The following is a 25,222-nucleotide window of genomic DNA, read 5'->3' as shown; positions in this document are numbered from 1 at the left end:
TAGAATCTAAATGTATGTCAAATAATACTATAAGGGATAAGAAATGTGTGTACCAAGTGTTGTATTAATATACAAAATAGGTATGAGGGGAAAGCATGTATTGGTATACAAGCTTTTCTCTCATATGTACTCCATCTATCCAGATGAACAGTGACACTTTCGATACCGTTCAAGTCCAAATTCAGTCCCTCAGCTTGGGGGAAGGGGATATATATCTAGGTGTGCATGTGATATATATATATATATATATATATATATATATATATATATATATAGATAGATAGATAGATAGATAGATAGATAGATAGATAGATAGATAGATAAAATCAATAATGACCGATATTAGTGTCGAATTCATAGTAAAAAGTGAGTGACTAACGGAACATATCACTAATTTTTCTTATTTTAAGGCAGCAAAGCGGGTAATTGATGCCACTAATTAGTTAAAATCCGTTTCTTAGACAGACTTTACAAGTCAATTCCAGCGATATTAACAATGCTCAGTATTATACAGTCACTACTCTATTATTATTATAATTGAAAATAAGTGTATCGCGATTAAAATGTGTTGCCAGTCAAGAAAGGTTGCGAAACACTGGTTTAGCGTCCATTGTTATGGACTCTATGCTAAACCGAAGAGATCTTAAATATTAGTAAGATTTGATGGAAGAATTAACTGAACGAATTGAAATGAAACTTCTAGTTTTTCGTCCTTCGATTATGAACTTTAGCCTAAAGGAAACAGATGACTAATGAAAGTGAAATAATTGATAGAATATTAATGTGGAGAGAAACATGAGAACCTCGAAAAGCACCAGACACAATGTTGTCCGCCATAAACTCACAGACCTGGGATCGAAACAAGGATTCCGCCCACCAGATGTGAAAGCTTTTCCATCGAGCCAAAGTGTCCCAGAAAATGAACAATCTAGAGAGAAACCAATAAACATGACCGTTCACAAGCAGGCCTAGAATTAAATCTGCAATTCTTCACTCCAATATTAGGTTGCTATCACACACGCCATCCCCTCCTTCACAGAAAAATAGTTCAGACTCATAAGAATTTATCTTACTTTTACTGTTGTGTACTTTTCATTGCATTATTTCCTATTTTTCTTTCATTCTTCCAATCTCAGTTTCTCTCTCTCCCTCGCTAACAGCTCTCTTTCTCGCACACACGTGTTACATTCGTGCGTTTGGTCTTATATAATGACATCTTCCACGTAGTCGCACTAAAGAAAAGGAAAAACGAAAAGGGGGGAAAAGCACAGAACAGAATTCCCACTTCTCTATCAATTTATTATCGCCATTACGAAGACAGTGAGTCCATAGGGATCAACAATTCCTTATGACCAAGCAACTTCATGGTGCGAGGAAAAGCTGCAAACTATGGGAAAGCTAAGAGAATGGGGAACATGGGATACAACTTTATATATATATGTCTGAAACCATTTCTCCAGAGATGTACGAGTGAGTGTCTGAGAATCACTATTACGTACCGCAAGAAAATCCCTAATAGCAAATAACAGGGTTAATAACAAGTTCAAATGATGTAAATACCACTAATTCCGGAGGTATAAAAGTAGATTACACCGTTTCTTTGTCTAAAAGCAACACAGATTATATAACTATTGCTCAAGAACTATAGAAGAAAAAATTAAATGAAATCTTCCAATTTAACGTCCCGCGATTATGCCTGTTACGCTAAGGAAGAAGGATGATTAAGGCAAGTGAATGATAGTGAAGGTACTGGTGGAATGAGAATGTGGGAGGAAATGGGAGTATCCTGAGAAAATCCACGGACACGATATTGTCCACCACAAACTTACTGTCCCGGGGATCGAACCACGAACCCAATGTACCAGAGGTAACCCGTTCTACCATTCAGCCTTCATGCTCCCCAACTGGAGAAGAAAACATGCTTAATTAGGGTTCAAATTCAGAAAATATTATTATAAAGATATTTTTGCACTTTATGTTTACGAAACATGTGGTTGATTACATTTCCTTATGTATAAAAGAAACAGGAATTAGGTATTAGGAATTAGATTTCTGGGCTTGCGATATCTACGGCCATGTTAGGCCGTCACGTATGAGAGATGACGCCCCTCGGCGGTCACACTATCCGAGGAAAGGGAAGGAAAAAGGATTGGGGAGGGAGGAAGCAGCCTGGGACTTATTTGTTAGGTACCATATCGGCATTTGCTGGTGTGAATGAGCAAAACGTAACTCAGGATAGCTGCTTGCCAAAAGCTTTTACACTTTTTCGACCGAGTGTCCCTATATCGAGAATCGAACCCGGTACCGCTTGTACAAAGACGAAAACGACAGCGGCTACACTACGCGAGGCCACGTATAAATAAAACAGAAATTTGCATAATATTTTCTTAAGAAATATAGAGAAAATCCTGATAGATTATTAATTATCCAGCAAAAACGATAATACCAAGGACTCTCAATAGGTTTTTGCCCACTCATGGAGAGATTTGAACAAGAAGTTAGAAACTGATGCATGATATTTGTTCTTTTCCACGTAGTCATTGTGCAAAGTAACACACTTCTCTAACTAGTTCTTCAAATTTCACAATACAAGTCAACTGTATTTGATTACGTATCATGTTGTTTTGGTATCCTGTGAAATACTTTTTAAATAATAGTTGTATTTAATATGTAATAAACAAAATAGTTTTAACATACACTTATTGAAATTAAATAATAATGTTATTTAAAAAGTAGGATACCGGAACAATGTAATACGTAATTAAGTACAGCTGACTTCGTTCCTCTAGTCGCTACCTTAACTTAAAGTTTGGGGAAATTGTTATTCTAGCAACACTGTAATTGCTATGAATGGCAACACTGAAAATTCTTCAGGTTCATATTTTCTGTTGTAGAATAACATTATCTATGATTGTAGAATGTTGCAATTTATTATCTCCTTTCACCTATGAATAAACAACAAGAAAAAGAAAAATGGTAAATTTTGTAGTATTTTTAGTATGTCAGGCTCTTAAGACATGGCTACGAAATAGAATGAAAAGTAAGAAAGTTTAGAACTTGAACGTATCTTATAATAGCTACCTTCACATAACTCTATCCATTAAGACTCTGGAACTTATTAGATAACCAACAACTTTCTGAGTAATACACTTATTTATTAAAATTAAAATTAAGTGTTACAGTTTCAACAACTTAGCGTGGCCTTCCTTCCTCGGGCAGTGAAATATCTTATGACTGGTAATAAGCCGTTTATGACATATTTCTTCCATCTATGAAAGAAATAAGGTATCTCTCTACCTACGTCAGTTCGTTGGTGGCAGTATTGCACTAAAGATTCGAAGAGATTGTTTCCCCCACCCCACAGCCCAGATTTATCACGAGGAAGGGTAAATTACTCGTGGTATTAGTCTACTTTCCATACACAGCTTTATTGATTTAAAAAAGTGATTTCAGTTGCTAATACTATGAAACATAGCTAAGCAAGCGTCAGCGAGCGAAGGGGGTCAGAAGCCCTGTAGGGCTCGTTTTATTCCACCTTTATCACGATGATAACATCACGTGACATTACATCACTATTAGCTGGTGCAACTTCAATGTAAATTTAATCTCATCCATTTGTCACTGTAGTCTTGGGAACAACAGTTTTATGAATTGGAGCATTATCACGCAGTATGCGAACTCAAACGGACAGTGACTGATTCAAATGACTGCCTCCAACGAACTGACGCCGCTAGAAAGTTGAAATATACCAATTATTTTCTCCACAGATGGCACTGTGTGCCATGAACGGCTTATCACCAGTGGCGGGATATTTCAGTGTCAGGACGTAAACTTTTAGAAATACCCTCGTATGTGATAACCATGTGATAACCTTTCACTTCCAAAATGTTCCTTCGAATCGCTCATATATTTATTTATTCATTTCATTTCATTTCAATTACTCATTTGTTTGCTAAATTGAATTAAATGTTGCTGCCTCCTCTCCAATATAATGAAAATGTGTCTAATCGCATTAATGTTGCCAATTGAGTGATTGCTGCATTCTATTTGATGCATTTATCGATTTGTAACTTTTGAAGGGCAATAAACACTATATTATTAACTAGTATTGTAAAAAAACGTTTTTTTTTGTGAATTTTTTTCAATTAAAAAACATCGTTCTTTTTCATGCTTTTTTTCAAATGTCTGTTTTTTTTTACATTATTTATTGATTTATGTTACAGATAAGTGAAATAATCAGTAGAATTAAAGTCGAATCCCTCGTAAACTTACAAATAGTTTGTTTCTTTGTACCTATATGAGCAAAATTGTGTGATTATCCCTTTCGGACCCAGGTCATTTTTGGCGATTTCCTACATTTTCAGTTAGTGATTTATTGCTCAAATACCATTTACCCGATGGATATGGTACGTTAAGGCCTTGATGTTTAGAAGAGCGATGTGGCTATTATAGTGTAAGTTACATTGCAGTGTTGCCAACGGAGGGAAATGTAGGAGTGAAAATTTACCAAAAATTCTCTAACCGAATTTTAAGATGTTTTGTGTTTATTACCACTGTTGCAACAAGGGTCCAAGTCACCTAAAAGATTCTTTTGTGTATTGACAAGGTACAGTGAAAACCTGAAGTCGCTGGCTTCCATACAAAGGGAGGTAGAAAAAATCTGTCATCATACGCATGAAATTTTGACACTTTTTACACCTCAAAAGCAAAATCAACAGATATGCCGGGGCTACAGCTTCCCTAATTATCCTATTGAAACCTTTTTATGGTGCGTCCTGTAGGCGAAAAAGAAGGCTTTCATATAGTGGTACGTTTGTTTCAATGTAGCCAGCAACAGAGAGAGATAATAGAGGGGAAAAAGGGAAATTTTTCGAATTTTTCACCTAAAATCGGGAATTAATTTTTTGGCGAGAAACACTGCCAATAAACTGATGAAATCTATCGAAAAATAAAGCTTGGTACCCCACTAATATATCCTACAAGTAACGTGGCGATATCTAATAGAGTAAGCATGTCATTAAAAAATATCTCGTCTACCTGAAAAAATCACAGTTATCTTTCCACTTAGAGAACAAGGTCTACTGTAAGCCTCAATTGTACTTCCCCTAATTATCCTATTGCAACTTTCTATAGTGCGCTGTGTAGAGCAAGAACGAGACTTCCGGATATTAGTACTTTTGTCCCGATGTAACCAACAAGAGTTAAATAATAGACAAAACAGGGAATTTTTCCAAACTTCCCCCCTAAAATCGGGAATTAAAATTTTCTGTAGCTGGCAACACTGTTACCAGACAGACGCAAACTATCTTAAACTAACATTGGTACACCACTAATATATCCTACAAGTACCATGGTGATATTTAAGAAACAATGCTTCTAACTACAAAAAACAGATTACGGTAAACAGGAAAGTAGGGAAAGTAGGAAAAATACGAACTTTTCGTGCGACCTCTAATTACCCCATTGTAACAATCTGTACCCGCTCTTCTTCAGCAAGGACCTATGTTCTGCGGGCGTAAGTTGACTTGCGCTCGGACGTATAGGTACGGACTTTTAAACAAAAATTTCGAATTTTTTGTCCAAATTTAGGAAAACTTTAATTTTCCTAGTTGGCAACAATGCGCGCTGGCCCGTCCAATTGACGTCAGCAATTAGGTATCCATCCGAGGTATCTACCTGACAAGTCTCTCTACAACGAAGGAAGCTACAGGGAAAAAAAGAAAAAAGAAATTCCAAATTCGAAAATTCTCCCCAGAAGAAAAAGAAACTAATATATATCCTGGCATATTTGGCAAAAAAAAATATATATATATATATATATATATATATATATATATATATATATATATATATATATATATATATATATATATATATATATATATATATATATATATATATATATATATCAAGATATCTTAATTAGTGTCCACACAGCAACGGATTTAAAAAGTGACACACACGTGTGTGCCACTTTGGTCACCTCGGTCCGAAAGCGTTATTGTACATTTGATTACATTTTTGGGGGGAGGGGGGGCTAATAACTCGTGTAGTAGTTACAGTCTCGAGTAATAATAGTATCGTTATTGTAAACAATAACTTCATAAGGAAAATTTTCTCTCCTTTTTACATCTTAGTTCCAATACTGTTAATGAGAAATATAGGGTGTTTCAAAATGAACATCGGGGTTTTAAGGCTTCGTAGTATTTATTACATTTAACGTACAATTATAAACAATACATCAAATAAAAGACCACCTCAAACAGTTTTTGTTACAAGTGTTCAATCTGAGCATCATTCGTCACACGGCACACATCGAATCAATAGGCGAGAAAGGCCCATAAACTTTCCGCCATATGGCACAAAACACATTCAATTTAGGGGAGTCTCATTGCAACTGTACCATCTCCTGAGGACATGCTGACCGCTAGATGCGAATATTATGAGTGTTCACATTAGCACTTAGGTGAAATGTCGATTTATCTCTGAAGACGAAACGTTCCAGAAAATCTTCATTGTTTTGCAGCAATATTTCATTTGCAAAATTGGCACGTAAACCGTAATCTGTAGGCTTTAGACCTGTAGCAACTGCAAACGGTAAAGACATATTGTAAGCGTCTCCTTAAAATTTTCACACAGACGGTTGCACTGTAACTACAGATTCAGTCTTCGCAAAATGAAAACACAAAAAGCTTTCTGCTGTCTAGTCGCCATCTTTGCTACTAGCTCTTTCTAACGGCACACAGAGGAAACAGTGAATGTGCATGCGTGCGTACAAAACTGTTTGAGTTGCTCTTTCATTTGATATTATTTATAATTGTAACTTAATTGTAATAGACACTACAAAGTTTAAAAACCGTAATATTAATTTTGAAATACCCTGCATTGCTTCAAATTATGTCATCCTATATTCATGTCTCGCATGTACATATCATCAGGACCGGCTCTAGGCAATTTGCCGCTCCGTGCAATGGTATAATTTGCAACCTGCCCCTTTCTCCAGAAATAACAAATCTCAAAAGTCAAAATTGTAAGTATGCTACTCTAGCATGAACAACGAAGGGAGGGAAAATTCACTCGCACTCAGAAGGGCTTAAGTACTGCAAATACAATCTCGATGAGTCTGTTTTTTCTTTAAATATTAATCTATTATATGTTAGTGAAAGATAAAGCAAACACACCTGACAAATGCTAAACCTTTTTATAGAATGCAATATCGAAAATGAAATGAAATGAAATTTTTGAGTTTTACGTCCCACGATTATGCCGGTTAGGCTAAAGGAGACGGTGATGATGAGTAATGAATGAAATGGTGGAGTGAGGAAACGGGAGAACCCCGAGAAAACCCCCGCACACGGTGTTTGTCCACCACAAAGTTTACTTGGCGGGAGAAGGGTTTGAACCCAAGACCCCTAGCACCAGAGGTGAACGCTCTACCACTGAGCCACCGCGGCCCCAGAATGCAATATCGAGCTTCAATCTCAATATATCAGTTTGCAATTATAGTGCAACTAGCTCTTTTATCTTTATTTCTTGATTTTCCTTCTATATATGTTATTTTTTCTTAAAAAGTTGTTTCCACCTTCAATGATAACGACCTTATTTGTGACAAAGACACAACTAGTTTTCATATCAAACTGTGATAACTAACTAAATGAAAGAGGTGTTTGAGAATCGAGTTCTTGTATTTGACAACAATTAATCAATTTATGCTGGGATTTATTTAACCATTTGCTTTAGCACTGTCCATGTGAAATTAAACTAATGCAACCTAAACATGATTAATAAAGGTGGCAAGGTCAGCTTAGTAAATTTAACTACCATTATCATGAAGTCTGTTTCCAACAAGAAATATTTATTTTAAATAATGTACATATGACAGATATTGCCGCCCCCTGCAAATGCATCTGTTGCACATATGGTAGAGCCGGCCCTGCATATCATATGTCTAGTTGACAAATTATTCATGTGTGATATTTAGAAAAATACTAGTAGGCAAATTAGAATTAGTTTTTACCTTACAAGTTATTTGCATTTTATACGTATTGTACGTGATATTATATTCGTACTTATTAAATTCCTTCTTTAACAAAAAAAAATCATTTCTACTTTTATTTCTTAGTTGATATTGAAACACTGCTGAAACCCGAATTATTAGTAGGTATGCTAGTCATATATATTGTAAAATATTTGTACCGTATCAGCGTTTAACTTGTTGCATTTTACGGTAATTACACCTACATAAAAATGCTTCATACTTAAATAGACGTTAGATACATTACAAATGACTATTTGAAAAAAAAACGAAATTTAGAAAAAAACGAGGCAATGTTTTTTTAAAAAACGTACATTTCTGAGAAAATACGAACGTGTTTTTTTTTATTTACAACACTAATTATTATCTAAGTAATATAAACTGTATACTACAAATTCTAAAAAAAAAAAAAAAAATTGATAAATCAAATAAAAGTCTCCGAACCCCTTCCGTGTTTTTGTTATTTATAGCTTCGACTTCGATTCCTTGTATGTGCAATAATGACTTGTTTTGCCACTTAATGTGATTTGATCATGGAAGTTCAGCAAAATTATTCATCTGCAATTATAGTCAATACAAACTTGAAAACATTACCGAGAGATACGATGGTTCAGTGATAGAGAGGTCTCCTCTGTTGCGAAGGAGTCCTTGGTTGATTACCAGGCAAAAAGGGTGTTGTAAACAACGTCGTATCCGAGGGTTCACTCAGGGTTCTTTCTTTTCCTCTCACATTTTAATTCCACAATTATTTTTTAATCATTCACTTCATTAATTATCCTTCTCCTTAAACCGTGAATGTTAAAATAAAGATATCATTTTTCCTATACAATAGCATTGGTATGTATATGAGCGAGCACTTCAATCTGATAGGAAGAAAATAACACAACTTTACACAAAAGCAATGTGCAATCTAATTTTTGCGATTTCATCAAGCACGGATGTTATAAAATAGATGATCTACCCATATATATATTTTCATCCTATTTACTCAATGAAGCCAGAAAAAAAAACGAGCATCGGCACGCCTGATTGGCCACTCGTTTCCGCCATGAATGTTGACTCTAAATATTGTGATCTTATTGGGCGGAGTGGGTGTGCCGAAACTGTGACTTACGGCTTCACGATTTTGTTGTATATTCAGATCCTCTATTTCATAACATCCTTGCTATCAAGTGTATATTGTACTAATTTATAGATTTTCTTCTGAATAATTGATTGTTATCTTGGATTGTACTAAACTGTATGGATAGGCCATTAAATCGAATAATTAATAGATAATATGCGACTGTTTTTGGAAAAACAAAGATGAAAATATGTATATACGCTTTACAGGGTTCACTCCATAAGTCAAACATCGTAACAAATATTTCAGAATTAACCATCTACACTTTATTCTACACTCAACTATTTTTCCATATATTTCATTTCTAAATTTTTGGTGGGATTGAAGTAATATATTGTGAGAGTCAAAATGTTGAATTCGAAATTTCAACAAATTTCAATTAGTGAGGGATAACAGGATATAGTTTGATACTTTTCTCCGAAGTCAAACGTTTGCTTTTCAATAATATCGTATTATTAGAAAAAAAATAACTTTCTGCAAAATCACTTTATTATGATGTATTTTTAAGGCTTCCTAGCCATTTCCATACGTTTAAAGGTTTAAATTAGTAGACAATAATTCCCTTCCAATTTTTTACATGTTACAGGATAACATTCCTGAAAAAATATTTGATTTTAATATAGTGCGGTGTATATTATTTTTCTACAATATTATCTACAGGGTGTTTGAAAATGAATCTCGGGGCTTTAACGTTTGTAGTATTTATTACAATTAGCGTACAATTATAATAATACATCAATTGAAAGAGCAACTCAAATAGTTTTGTACGCACGCATGCGCACATACTGTTTCCTCTGTCTGCCGTTAGAAAGAATTAGTAGCAAACATGGCTACTAAAGAAAACGCCAAAAATATAGGCGGGTTGCGCGCGCACCTTACAGCTCGCTGTTGTCAACTCTCCCTTGTCATGTGCCACCTGCTTCCCCTCCTGTTGCAGGAGTAAGCAGACGACAGCCATTTACCTAGCCACAGCTCAAAGCCTGCGTTCTGTCGTAACCAATCTCCAACAAGCGCGCGAAACATGAAACCTTGACAGTGACTGAGCAAGGCAAATGTAAATGTGGCAAGTGCGTACGTTGCTAGTTGGCTGTTGCTCTCTCCACCCACTTTTTGTTGCGCGCGCAACCCGCCTATATTTTTGGCGTTTGCTTTAGTGAGCAGGAAGCTTTCCGTGCTTACATTTTGCAAAGACTGAATTTGCGAAGACTGAATTTAGAGTGCAACCATTTGTGTGGAGAATTTTAAAGTGACGCTTACAATTCCGTCCTTATCGTTTGCAGTTGCTACAAGTACTAAAGCCTACAGACTACGGTTTACGTTCCAACTTTGCAAATGAAGTGTTACTATATAATGATGAAGATTTTTCTGGATTGTGTCGTCTTCAATGATGAATCAACATTTCACCTAAGTGGCGATGTGAACACTCATAATGTTCGCATCTGGAGGTCAGCAAATCCCCATGAAATGGTACAGTTGCAATTATACTCCCCTCCGAAGTATCACTTGTTTCAAGCATCCATTTAAAGTGTGTTATCTCAAACATTTTTAAAAATGTCTTTTCCATGTATAGTTATGTTTATAAAACATAATTTTATCTAATTACATTTCGACTTATCAATATAATACATTTTCAAATAAAAAATGTAAAGAGAAAGTAATTTTGTTAAACAAACTATACAATTGTAAAGTTTAACACTACAAAAGTAAAATCATTATTAAAACTGATTTAAATGTATTGTGATTTATCTAGGCACTCTTGGTGATTTATTGTGTTTCTATTTTCTTCCAACAGTTGGCACTTCAATCGAACTACTTTGATCAGAAGCTACCTCTCACTCACCGCGCATAAGCGCATTACAGCGTACAGCGCTCACAATACGTTTAGCTCAATTCTGGTCAGTGATGGCAACTCGTGGGGAAAAATCCCACTTAGTGGGATTTTTGGCATTAATTTCTCGAATTGGGGTAAAGGGAATTTTCGTCAAAATTGACAGTGTATACTCTGTATTTGAGATTTTCCATATATTTATTTCATCGACGCCAACAAAGTTCTGAGCAGGAAGTAAGCTGAACGTGAAATCAGTGCTAATGTCAAATTTTATTGTTGAAAAGTGCATGTTAGTATGAAAGTGATTTAAATATTTTTTTAAAAAACTAAGCATCAAGGAACGTAAATTGTACTGCTGAGTTTTTTCTTTTTTTAAGACATGAACGGAGAAAAGCAAATTTCCAAACAAAAAACATAATATTTCTAAAACGCCTCAGACGAAATAATTGGAGAATGAAGTTTGTTTAGTTGCACTACATTAAGTAAAAGATTATTTCACAAAAGCGTGATGGAAATTCTGATAACAAAATAAACAATTGTTTTCATCAGAAATTTCAATAGTCTCGTTTAGCTACATCCAATACTTATTAAGACTTTAGAAGATCTCACTCAAATATTAAAGAAAGTATATGACATACAGTAGAGTCAATTTCCATTGTAAATTTTGAAAATATAATTAGTATAGCGCGTGGAAAATTTAAGAGCAAAATGGTAATTTCTGCCTTACAAGATGGGATTTTATAAGGTTCCAGCTTTGCATTACTGATTCTGGTGTCCTTTGACTTACTTTAAAACATTGATTCTCAGCCTTGGAGGCGTGAAGAGCGAGCAAAAGTTGCGCAAGCAATGGCAGAAATAAAATATCAATTTATTAATAAAACACAATATATCATAAGCATTTATACTTTAGCTTTAGCAAATTTCAAAACGCTATATATGTGTATTAGAGATGGCCGGAACCGATTCCTCATGGATTCATTTCGGTTGTGAACGGATCCGGTTCCGGAACAGGGTTTTCGGATCCAGGTCTAGAACCGAATTTTCGGACCCAGGTCTAGAACCGGTTCTGGAACCGGTTCTGAAAACCGGATCTCCAAGAACTGGAACTTTGTGGCCTTCCCTAATAAGTATAACATTTTATCTTTCCCATTCCTATTTAAGATTTCCACTTTATTAAAAACTAAATAATTACACATTCTCTATACAAAATGATCTAAAATAAAATGCTTTTTCAGTGTATAAGTTGGGGTTCAAAAATATATCAAGTAAGGGCAAAGGAAAAAGCTCAGTGTGATGGTTGAAATTGCTTTTCCTTCACATGGGGTTTGATATTGAGATAATTATTTAATATTTTTTAAAAAGTCAACAAGATATGAAACAGAAAATACAAATATGACATATTTTCCTACACTTAAGAGAAATATTTTCACATATAATTTGAGCTCATACAACCTACTTAACATATTACCTTTCGACATCCAACGAACTTCGGTATGGAAAAGTAAAGTTTTATGTTCAGCACTGAGGTCGTCACACAAAGCCTCAAAGAGACGAGTATTCAGAACACTTGACTTTACAAAATTAATAACTTTAATAACCAAGGATAATGAGTGTTTCAAGTTCTCTGGTAAAGTTTTTGCTTGCAGCTAAGGCTTACTAAAGGAATAATAAACACTTCTGACCAGAGTATATACACTTATTTATTAAAACTAAATTATAGTGTAACGGTTTCGACAACTTAACGTTGTCTACATCAGACAATAACTCCGGTTCCGCCCACAAGGTTCCGGTTCCTGTGAAACCGGTTCCGCGAGGAACCGATTCTTGGAGATTTGGTTTTCAGTATCTGATGAAGACAACGTTAAGTTGTCCAAACCTTTACACTGTAATTTAGTTTTAATAAATAATTGTATATACTCTGGTCAGAAGTGTTTATTATTCCTTTAGTGAGTTCCAGAGTCGTGATGGATAGAGTTGCATCTAAGGCTTGCCTGTGAATTAAGTATTGCGAACCAATAATTGTAGAATTTCTGTCCTTTGACAACTTTATAAGTCTATACCGCGAACCTAACATTGCTGGAGCTCCATCAATACACATTCCTACAACTCTGTCACAAGACAAATCATTTTTAACAAAAAAAAAAAAAAAAGTATTGATAGAAGAAAGAACATTAGAAACTGGGTGATGTCTTCAAAGATTGTGCAAACAATACTATTTCTATTAACCTCTTTTCATTTTTGAACAGATGTAGACAGTCTGCGTTACGCTTATTATTCAGAAGCACAATAGCTGTTGACACTGTTGAAACAAGAAAGAAAGAACCTTTATCAATCGATCACTAATACGTTTCAAACTAAGTAATGTAGGCTTTCCGTATATTAATTGTTACCAATGTGGCCTACCAGTTCATATATGTCTTTGAACACTATTATACTAGTTAAACAAAATTAGTCATAATTTTGAGTTATATATCATTAAGAGTACTATATACTGTCTTCTTGTTTTGATATAAGAAAAGGTTGATGACAGTGTACCTTTTGAATCAGTTTCACATTAGTAAGTGGCATAGATATCACACAGTGTATCAATTTTCGGGTTTATAAAAGAAAAGCTCGTTTTTCGTTAAATTTCTCGAAATATACACATGAGAATTTAAACCTTCATATAATTTGTTCAGATCAATGCGAGCTATATGATCTATCGATTTGTATCAGAGCCGGTTCTACCGTGTAGTATTTGCAACATTTGCCTTTGCACGGAGCGGCTGCAAAATCTGTAATAAGCTATATTATTTAAAATAAATATTTCTTGTTTACTAAGCTGAGCTTCTATTGGAATACTACATTCATAAAGCATGTTAGGTCACATTAGTTTAAGGTCACATGGACAGAGCTAAAGGAAATGGTCAAACATACCCTGGCATGAATTGCTTGATTCTTGTCAACGAACAGTAGAGAACACTTGTTTGATTTAGTTAGTTATCACAGTTTTGGTAGAAACTAGTAGTGTATTTGTCATAAACAAGTTCCTTATCATTGAAAGCGAAAATAAGTCTTTTTTTTTATTTTTAACAGATATAGAAGGAAAATCAAGAAATAAAAATAAAAGAGGTAGTTCTACTGGCATTACAAACTGGCATATTGAGATTGAAGCTCTATAGTGAATTATATAAAAAGGATTACAATCTTTCCTCTGCAGACTTTATCTTTCACTAACTAATAGATTATTATTTAAAGAAAAAAACAGACACAACGAGATTGTGTTTGTAGCGTTTAGACCTTTCTGAGTCTGAGTGCATTTTCCCTCACCTTCGTTGTTTCTGATGCGTAGAATTCGTTCTTTCTCCAGAAAGAGGGGGGGCATATGATGTCATTGCACGGGACGGTAAATTGCATAGGACCGCGACCCTGATTGTTATATGTATATAAATCTTTAGATGTTTTTATATAACATTAATATAATTGATAAATTTCTCAATGCTTCAATTTTATTTAGAGATAAACCTGAAAGCCGAATACAACAAACTTAAACATAAATTGTGTCATATCTGTGCATTGTTATTCAAATATCAGCACCAATTGTTATCTCATGAACAGGACCATTAGTTTCGTTTTCACTCAAAATTAAATTCTAATAGTGTTCCAGTGAAGCAATCCACCCTTCTATTTTATATGAATATTTGAGAACCAGCCTTTACACAAGTTTCGAATGTTTGCTATAACCCTTTCTTGCCTTCTCTCATAATATATTTTCTTGTCTTTTGTGAAAGAATGTGTCCCCCAAATTCCAACATTGATTTCAGTCGTAGGACTAAGATGAATAGGCTGTCAGCATGAAGGGCGCTGCCGGTTTCTGACGTTATCGGAAGTTGTTGAACCGGTTTTTCTTCTTTTCTTCTTCTGCCTCGTCTTGCACTTCCAGAAGAATGGAATGATCAAGTAAGCGGAGTGGGGGAAATTCCATTTCCAAGGGAGATTTTCTTTTTCCACACACTAAAAAAAAAACTGTTAGATTTAAAGTAAACCTAATTGCACCTATTATTTTATTTAATGTTAATATTTCCTGCTTTACAAGCAACCATAAAATGGTTCCCTCAATATTTCTAGATTATTCCAGAATGTAAACGATAGCCAATTGTATTGGATTGAACATGATTTTTTTCTAATTTATGAGATGGATGCTCCTTTTTAAATAAAAAAAGCAAAATACAGAAAGAAACAAACTTTTCCTACAATCATGGTTTAATACAATATTGGGTATTCCCTAAAATCATGACATGTCTCAGCAGGTGCGCATTCAGAAAATTTTGTTGGGAAGGTTCGAAAGTTTAGAGAGAAGGTTCAAATACTACAAGACACTATATCTGTGCAGTATTGAACCTGTGTTATTCCCCACCTAAAGGACAATAAGCACTGCTAGCTATATTGTCATAAAAATTATAGAGCCAGATTGTTTTTATAAGAAAATAAATTGTATAGATGAAGTGTAAGGTCAAATCTTTAGGTTACATCAATTATTTTTATGTTAAACAAGTATAGTTTCATCAAGAAAGTATACAAATATAGTAAGACTATCTATGGCTTTAGGTTGATTATTTTAACAAAAGAAACACTGTTCAAAGAATTTTTTCATAACAATGACTATATATATGACTGGTAAAGAATTTAAACTTTGTCATAATAATGTATATATATATATATATATATATATATATATATATATATATATATATATATATATATATATATATATATATATATATATATATATATATATATATATATATATATGTATTTTCATTTCTTGTCGATAGTGTCTGAAGAAGGATATGTTAGATATCCGAAACCGCCACAAATTATAATTTAAAATAAAGTGGGTTTTAAGCTTTGGTCAGTGTTTCTTTTGTTAAAATATACAAATATGTGTCAAGTTACAAAGTTTGGGGGGGACCCGGACCCGGAGGCATATTTTCGAAATACACTGAACTCTAGCCAGAAGGCATTGTGAACGGGGTTACGCTTGGCAACAATGTAGGAAAAATGAATGACGTTTATATCGCGATCACGAGTCATGACCTACATATACCACAAAGTAAACGCCAGCTGGTGTCGGTCGTGGTAGCCGAGTGGGTAAAAAACAAAAAAAAAAAAAAAAGTGGGTTAGCGCAACATACTAGTAAGGAAGATCGATGTTGGCGTGGGTTCAAGTCCTGCTTTAGGAAAGTTTTTTTTACTACTTTAAAAAATTTTTTATAATACTTCTTTCGTTAAAATAAGATTAAAATAATATTGAAAAAGTGATTTAACGATTATTTTTTAAAATTTTCATTAAACTTCTTTCCTTAAAATAAGTTTGCCCTTGTACTTATACAGATCCATAGTAAAAGTAGTAGTAGTAGTAGTAGTAGTAGTAGCAGTAATAATAATAATAATAATAATAATAATAATAATAATAGTAGTAGTAGTAGTAGTAGGAACTGGTTAGAATGCAATTGAGCATTCGTTTCCGTGCAATGTTGCCAAACCTAATGCCTTCTGGCTAGGGCTGAGTGTATTTCGAAAATATGCGACCGGGAGGGCCCCCCACGTGGGTGCTTCCATATAGGGAACTATTGTTGCTCAAATAACCTTTTAATGGAAGCCGCATTCTTTACGTCCTATGTTCATTCGCCTCCACTAAGAAAATATTTATGTTGAGTTAAAGATTACATAAGCAAAAAATTCTTTATTATTTTTTTAGTAGTGAGAATTCAAGAAAAAGTTTCTAGTTTAATTCGTTTAGGATAATTTCTATCTTTTTGCATGTCACTTTCATAATATCCACATTTGTTCTTCGTATAGTGAAATATTCACAGAAAACATTTGATAAGCCAACCTGTTACGAACTCTTAAACTATATTCTATTATTACTAGTTGTTACCTCTAACCCTTCACCTTGCTGTACACTATAGGTAAAAATCAACCTTAATTTAAAATTGTAATTGTTTACATTCAATTCTTTTTATTTAGATTTCCAAACAACGTTATGCATGGGGAATATTACAGAGCAGCTGACTGTCTGTCAACAAGTATAACAGTAAAAATGGTCAGACATATCGAGAGGCTGCGATTCAGCATCCCAAGAGTCCATTACTCCTCTGCCTAACCTCTCCTCTCCTATCATTTTTTCTAATTATCGCATTTATTAAACTTTTATTGTAAGTTAAATTGTGGGGTCCATATTTGACACAATTAAAAACCATAATAAAAATTTTTATTTTTCTTAGGGGCATAAATTGGCATTTTATTGAGGTAGATCTCAGATTTCATCTTACGAAAAGGTATTTTGTTCAGATGATGAGGTAACATCAATACTTGAAAATATATTGTGCCGGCCGCAATAGTAGACAATTTACTGAAATGCTTCTGGTCGATGTAACCCTTGTGTAGGCGCTGGTTTCTTAATAATTTACAACGTTGCTTTGAGACTGTTCAATATATTTGCATTTCCTAACACACAAGATTATATGAATTCAAAAATACCAACAAACTTGCTAAATGAACATTATTATATGTGGATTAATGCGATATTAACACAACAAACGTAGCTACCGTTGCTTTCTTGGTGTCCTGTTTTTACACACACACTCTCACCCCTGCTGGGGAGAAAAAGTATTAGTTTTTATGTTGCTGCCTCTTCATTTACTTACTGGCGTTAGTTTTTATGTTGCTGCCTCTTCATTTACTTACTGGCGTTAGTTTTTATTGAGAAGAACGCTCAGTTCTGAACATACCGCCCGCCTTGAAGGAATTTCTTCAACAAATCTATGAATGATTAAATTGGTTCATGAACTTAATATACACAACAATAGATAACACAAGTTATGAATGAATGATATAAACATAAACAGAATAATGCACACACAACACAACACACTATGAATCCCACAATGTACACACTATGAATACACCAACACATTAACTCTCCTTAGGAAGCGGGCACAATTGACGAATAGATCTTGTTGTTGTACCTCTGGTAGTTTTCATTGTCGCCACTCGTACTATTCCGTCCTTCCCAGGAAACAATTGCACAATACGTCCAGTTTTCCATTTTAGAGGTGGAATGTTATCTTCTTTGATGAGCACCAAATCACCTTCCAGAAGATTGGGAAATTTTCTTCTCCACTTGGATCGTTCTAGAAGACTTGATAGATACTCCCTTGACCATCTGGACCAGAATTGCTGATGAAGTTGTTGTATGTATTGCCATCTCGAAAGTCTGTTGACAGGAATATTTTTCAAGTTAGGTTCTGACATGGTAGTGAGTGCGTCGCCTATTAGGAAATGACCAGGTGTTAAAGGATGTAGGTCGTTTGGATCATTTGATAATGGTGTTAGGGGTCTAGAGTTTAAGCAAGCCTCAATCAGTGTCAAAATAGTGTTCATCTCTTCGTAGGTGAGTGAAGCATTCCCCACAACTCTCTTTAAATGGTATTTGAGAGATTTAATTGATGATTCCCATAAGCCTCCAAAGTTTGGTGATCTTGCTGGAATAAAAACCCACGTGATGTTATCAGCTGCTAGAAAATTATGTAATTTTTCTTTATGGTGTTCTGATTCAAATAAAGTCTTCAATTCTTGTAGTTCCCTTTTTGCACCAACGAAGTTACTTGCATTGTCAGAATACAGTTTAGCGCATTTTCCTCGACGAGCCATGAATCGCTTTAATGTTCCAATAAACGCCTCTGTAGTTAGATCACTAACAAGTTCAATGTGAACCGCCTTAGTCGAAAAACACACGAAAAGTGCTATATATGCCTTATGGAGTTTGGCTCCCCGTCGGTTACTCGATTTAAGGTAAATGGGCCCACAGTAGTCAACGCCGCTGTGAAGAAATGGTCTTGTTGGTTGAACTCTGTCAGCTGGTAGATCTCCCATCATCTGTTTACCATCTTTAGGATTGTTTCTGAAACATGTGACACACTGATGCACAACTTGACGAACCAAGTTTCGTCCACGTATTGGCCAATATGATTGTCGCAAGGATGATAACAATAATTGAGGCCCGGCATGCAATAGCTTCTTATGTTCTTCTTGAGCGATTAACTTTGTCAAGTTGCAGTTAGCTGGAAGTACAATAGGATGTTTCTGTCCTTCAGTAAGATCTTCTGCATTTAATCTTCCTCCGACTCTGATGATTTGCCTCTCATCCAAGTATGGGTTCAAATTTCTCAGTTGACTTTGGTTGTCGACTTCCTTTCCTGATCTCAACGCATTTAATTCCTTGTGAAATGCTTGTTGCTGTGATAGTTTAATAAGACATTCGAGTGCTTCATGTAATTCACTTACTGTAAGATGTTCATGCTGTCTGTCACAATTAGATCTCATGTTGTGTGTGAATCGTAGGCAATAAGCAGTTACACGTTGCAATCTTCTTAATGATGAATATCTGTCTAAGAGTTGACACGGTGTTGTAGAAAACATTGCTGCTGTATTCTTTCGTCGCTCGGGAACATCGCTTAGGTCACAAACATCTTCCCTCGTCTGTGAGTCTAATTTCTAAGATAGCCAGGAAGGCCCATGCCACCATAATTCATTATCAAGAATCTCTGACGGTGTTAATCCTCTCGATATATGATCTGCTGGATTCTCCTCTGTTCTGATGTGTCTCCATTCATAGTTACAAGTCAACTGTTGAATTTCCGCTACACGATTTGCAACATACGTCTTCCATTGAGAACAAGGTTCTCTTATCCATGCCAATACAATGGTGGAATCTGACCATAAAACAACCTTATCGATCTTGCAATGTAACACTTGTATTACTTTCTGAGTTAGCTGTGCAAGTAAGAAAGCTGCACAAAGTTCTAGGCGAGGAATAGTTGTCTTCTTCAAAGGTGCTACTCGAGATTTTGAACATAGTAAGTTTGCTGTGAATTTTCCATTTTTTGTACTAGATGTTACATATATACAAGCTCCATATCCATTCTGAGATCCGTCGCAAAATCCATGAATTTCTACCTGCGATTGTGTTTCTTGAATAACCTTCCGCTGAACATGTAGTGATTCCAAATCTTGAAGTTGCTGCTCAAAAGTTTCCCACTCTGAATGCAATGGGGCTGGGACTTCTTCATCCCAATTCAATTTTAATTTCCACAAACGTTGCAGAAATATTTTTGTCTTAAGAATAACTGGTCCTATTAATCCTAAGGGATCAAATATGCTCGCTACTGTAGCAAAAATAGTCCTCTTTGTGATTTGTTGAGGGTTGTTTCTTGGTTTGACAGAGAAAGAAAATGTGTCTTTAATGGGATTCCACAACAATCCTAAACTTCTTGTGATGCAATCATCATTTGGTTGAATGGTGAAATTTGATTCTTGAAGTTCACTGGGTATTTTTGAAAGGAGTGAAGTGTCGTTGCTACACCATTTTCTCAAACAAAAACCACCTCTTTGCAGAAGAGTTGTGAGTTGGCCCTGTAATTCATGTAGTTCCTTCTTCGTGTTTGTCCCTGTTTGAAGATCATCAATATAGAAATCCCTCATTACAACTTCTGCTGCCTTAGGGAAATTCTTCTTCTCTTCTATGGCAAATTGCTGAAGACATCTAGTGGCTACGAAAGGAGCTGCTGCAGTACCATATGTTATAGTTTTGAGTCGATATATTTTTATTGCTTCTTGAGGGTTTTCTCTCCACAGTATTTTCTGGTAGTTTGCATCTGAATCATGTACCCTAATGTTGCGATACATCTTCTCTATATCAGCTGTCATGACGTATACATACAACCCAGACTACTATCTTCCCCATCATTGCGTAATGAAGGAGAACAGTAATACTACCAAACTCAGGGTTGTATTTGATGCATCGCGCAAAACAACTTCTGGACTTTCATTAAATGACACGATGAGGTTGCCTGAATTTTGCTGTTATGGAAAATAATTCTTCTTGGATTGTAGACCCGACCCTCATCGTGTCATTTAATGAAAGTCCAGAAGTTGTTTTGCGCGATGCATCAAATACAACCCTGAGTTTGGTAGTATTACTGTTCTCCTTCATTACGCAATGATGGGGAAGATAGTAGTCTGGCATCATTGTATCGCTCTCTGCTCTAGTTATTTCTTCCATATGGCCCAAATCTTCGTACTCTTTCATGAACGCTATATATGCCTTTTTTTTTCAGTATCCTTCATAAGCCTTTTTTCCATTGAATAAAGTCTTCTCGTTGCAATCTCCTTGGATTTACCAAGATTCCCCACATTTTCTTTAAAGGGAAGTCTGACGACGAATCTCCCAGTCTCGTCTCTCCGGTGTGCTTCTTTGAAGTGTCTTTCACATTCTGCCTGCTCTTGACTTAATGGATGTTTTGTTGAACATTCTTCTATCGTCCAGAATTTTTGTAATTGCTCGTGTATTTTTTTTTTTTTTTTGTGGAGAGGTGACACACATTTGTCGAAATGTGTGGTTGATTGTCTATTTTTCCAGCTACAATCCAGCCAAACAATGTTTTGTGCAAGGTTGGATACCCTGCCTTGAGTTTTATTTGTCCTTCACAAAGTAGATCAAAGAATACTTCCGCCCCCAACAACATGTCAATACGCTGTGGTATGTTGAAGTTAGGATCTGCTAATTCAATGTTGGAAGGTATTTCCCACGATGACGTGTCTACACGAACCATAGGCAAATCTTGTGATATTTGCGGCAATATGATGAAGTCTAATGTGGCTGAATAATTGTTATGTCTTGACTTAATTGTAGCCTGAACGCTATGTCATGACCTTGTATTAGCATTACCTATACCATTTATGTGTACAACGCTATTACTCTTTGTTAGTCCCAATAATTGAACCATTCTATTTGTTAGAAAATTGGACTGAGAAGCACAATCAAGAAGTGTTCGACACATTTGAAAATTACCCTGTTTATCTTTAACATATACTACAGCTGTGGATAGCATAACGCTTGGTGGTCTCCTAAGATTCTGCGGTACACTGTTTGTAGAACGAATATTCTTATCTTCACATTCCTGCCCGAGTGATGTGGTCGCAGCGAGCGTGTTTTGACCTTGGCCTATTTCCCTTTCATCTTGTGGTTCATTCGCTCTAGTGGGCGATGGACAACGCGAGTAGTGCAGTAATGTGTTATGCTTTTTATTGCATATTTTACAATTACCTGATAAGCACTCATTTGCCTTATGCGCTCGTTTGAGACAATTTATACACAAAGAAAGACGTTTAACTTCTTTAATTCTATCTCCTATAGATTTTCTCAACAATGACTGGCATTGAAATAATTTGTGTGAGCCTTTACAGCTGGGACATGCATTGTTGTTGGAACACGTTACGTGTGCTGTCGTTGAGTAAGAACTCTTTTTACCTGCCTTATTTGTTTGTTGATATTTGTTATTTGGAACTGAGGGTGTCTCTTTAGGTCTACGCTTATTATCAACTGCGTCTAAAACTTGGCAACGCTGTTGTAAAAATTGTGTCAGCTTTGACATGCTCGGTAATTCATTCGTTGATTGTGTTTTCTCCCACTCCTTATGTGTTGTATTGTCTAGTTTGGTCGCAATCAAATAAATAAGTAATGCATCCCAGCTTTCTGTCGGTTGACCTAATGATTTTAAAGCCCTCAAATGTTTTACTGTGCTGTCTAAAAGAGATTTAAGCGAAACAGCCGACTCACGTTCCACCATTGGCAGTTCAAATAAAGCTTTGACGTGTTTGTTAACAATATACTTTTTGTTTTCAAAACGTTCTTTGAGTAAAGTCCATGCTACGTCATAGTTTTCAGAAGAAATTTCCAAGGCTTGTATTACTTCAAGAGCCTCCCCACGTAGAGAAGAACGTAAATAATGAAACCTTTGCACTGGCTGCAATGTGCTATTGTTATGTATTAATGCCTGAAACGTGTCATAGAACGACAACCACTCATCGTAGCTTCCAGAAAAGGTCGGAAGGTTTATTACCGGCAACCTAACTGATGGATTAGAATTGCTTGCTTCATTGTTTTCATTTTTCTTTGCACTGGAGCTGTGTTGATTTATGAACACTTCCGTCTTAGCTGCTAAATCAAAATAAGTATTCTCGAATTGCTCTCTTTCTTGCGTTTCCTGATCAATTTCTGATGAACCCTGTAACATTTCTATTTCGGATTGTATTGCATCAAATTCATCATAGCACTGTTTTATTTTCTCGTAACGTAACACTAACTGCGTAATATTCTCATCTGCTGTAAAGCTATCTACAAAAGGTTTAAAACGAGTGAGTTTGGCCTTAATTTGACCTCTCTTGAAAACTAATTCTTTCATTCTGTCCGTCATGCTTCACTCAAATTAAATACACTTTTAACACTTACGTTCTAAATGAGGCTTTGCTAGTACAGGCTTATTTTGTATAAGTGATACAAGGATAATATTATATTGAAATATGCACTCACTACCTACCTTGTTAACTGCACTGTAGAATCCTGATCCGGCGTGGATGGACCATTTGGTCGATGTAACCCTTGTGTAGGCGCTGGTTTCTTAATAATTTACAACGTTGCTTTGAGACTGTTCAATATATTTGCATTTCCTAACACACAAGATTATATGAATTCAAAAATACCAACAAACTTGCTAAATGAACATTATTATATGTGGATTAATGCGATATTAACACAACAAACGTAGCTACCGTTGCTTTCTTGGTGTCCTGTTTTTACACACACTCTCTCACCCCTGCTGGGGAGAAAAAGTATTAGTTTTTATGTTGCTGCCTCTTCATTTACTTACTGGCGTTAGTTTTTATTGAGAAGAACGCTCAGTTCTGAACAGCTTCCATCACATTTTTTCTTAATGCGGTGAACCTATATATCCTACGTTTATACATTCATGTTCGTATCGTATCGTATAGTGTAAAAATGTTGTACCTTGAATTAAGCCACCCTCGAATGGCGGGGGACTGAAATTGGGAGGTCGTTTTCCAACCTGACCCCCTACAAGTTACAACCCTGGACAGACGCTCCTCATTGACTTCTGTCCTTAACCTGGATCCAATTTCTATTTTGTATTGTTATTTCTGCGAGATCCATCTTAATATTGTCCTCTCATTTGCTGCTAGATCTTCTTAATGATCTATTTCTGGTTGTGTTTCTATTTAAAATTGTGAAATTATTACTTTCTTCTATTATTGATAAATGATCTGCCACCTGAATCTCCTAAACTTAATGGCCCTATGCAGAGTCGTTTCTAGCACTATGTTAGGAGCTTGACTAACGTGTGATGCTAACTTCCGTATTTAAAAACAAAGTGAGTGAACCTAACAATAATTTATATCGAGAAAGGCCATCCACCACGAGTTTTCCGCAGGGTTGTCCAAACTCAATAGGAGTAATCAGTATAAGGGAAAACATATCTTTCTCAACTTGATTTTTTCTAAAGTGTTTGGACAACCCTGTGGAAACGTTATGGCTGGTATCTTTCAATATAAATCGTTGTTAACTTCATGCACATGTTTCTAAAAACGGAAGTTAGCATCACACGTTAGTCAAAACTGACTCTGCATAGGTCCCAAAGATTCTAACAATGTTAAAAAACCGTATAAATTATAGTTCCTTCTCGTTATAAAGCTTCCGCCATTCTCCATTTCTATCCATCTTGGGTCCGAACATTTGTCTCAGGATTATAGTTTGAAATACTTTCAGTCTGCGTTCTTCCCTCCTTGTAAGCGTCACATTTCTCAACTATACTGAACAGCAGGCATAATTATCTTTATTTATATAACGTACTTTAAGCTTCAAATTCTTCGACAGAACCTGCGTACTCAAAAAAAAAAAAAAAAAAAAAAATGGACTGAATAATAACGAGAATTTTCTGCTTTCAGTCGATATTTAATTTCTTCTTTGTCACGAATTTGGTGTTAATTTACATATTAATTACTAATTGATTACTAAGTAATATCAGTTCATTAGAAGTAATACATATGTGCCAGTGTTGAGAGGATGTATGTCATCACTAGGAGAGGATGAACAACGGACATAATCTACCAGTTAACAGGATATTTTTACTTACTCGATCATACGTAACAAACTACATGTTTCAGGCGAGTAAAGGTTATCAATTATACTTGATAAGGCAACGAATGACATATTGTCGTTCTTCTTTGTAAATACACATAAGAACTTATCACACTTAACTAGCAGGTTCAATATTGGACTAAGAAAGAAGTTGGTCAAGTGCTATATGTGGGTATTGGAGTGTATGGTTCAGAGACGTAG

General features: G+C 35.3%; 3 protein-coding genes across 3 annotated transcripts; all 3 read right to left on the bottom strand.

Moving 5' to 3' along the window:
• Window positions 1–17,943: 17,943 nt before the first annotated feature.
• LOC145692157 (uncharacterized) lies at window positions 17,944–19,353 on the bottom strand. Its single transcript, XM_081767456.1, has one exon. It carries the CDS (start codon window positions 19,351–19,353, stop codon window positions 17,944–17,946), a length of 1,410 nt encoding a protein of 469 aa, XP_081623582.1.
• Window positions 19,354–19,524: 171 nt separating this feature from the next.
• Window positions 19,525–20,736, bottom strand: LOC145692156 (uncharacterized). The gene is made up of 2 exons (XM_081767455.1): window positions 20,127–20,736; window positions 19,525–20,069 (listed from the first exon to the last, which is right to left on the bottom strand). The coding sequence occupies exons 1-2, from the start codon at window positions 20,734–20,736 to the stop codon at window positions 19,525–19,527; spliced, it is 1,155 nt and encodes a 384-aa protein (XP_081623581.1).
• Window positions 20,737–21,734: 998 nt separating this feature from the next.
• On the bottom strand, window positions 21,735–23,285 carry LOC145692155 (uncharacterized). The gene has a single exon (XM_081767454.1). It carries the CDS (start codon window positions 23,283–23,285, stop codon window positions 21,735–21,737), a length of 1,551 nt encoding a protein of 516 aa, XP_081623580.1.
• Between the last annotated feature and the right edge of the window lie 1,937 nt (window positions 23,286–25,222).

This window comes from Thermobia domestica, chromosome 8 (assembly GCF_964235325.1).
Source record: "Thermobia domestica chromosome 8, izTheDome1.hap1.1, whole genome shotgun sequence".
Taxonomy (NCBI): Eukaryota; Metazoa; Arthropoda; class Insecta; order Zygentoma; family Lepismatidae; genus Thermobia; species Thermobia domestica.
This window is presented reverse-complemented; position numbering and strand designations above follow the sequence as displayed.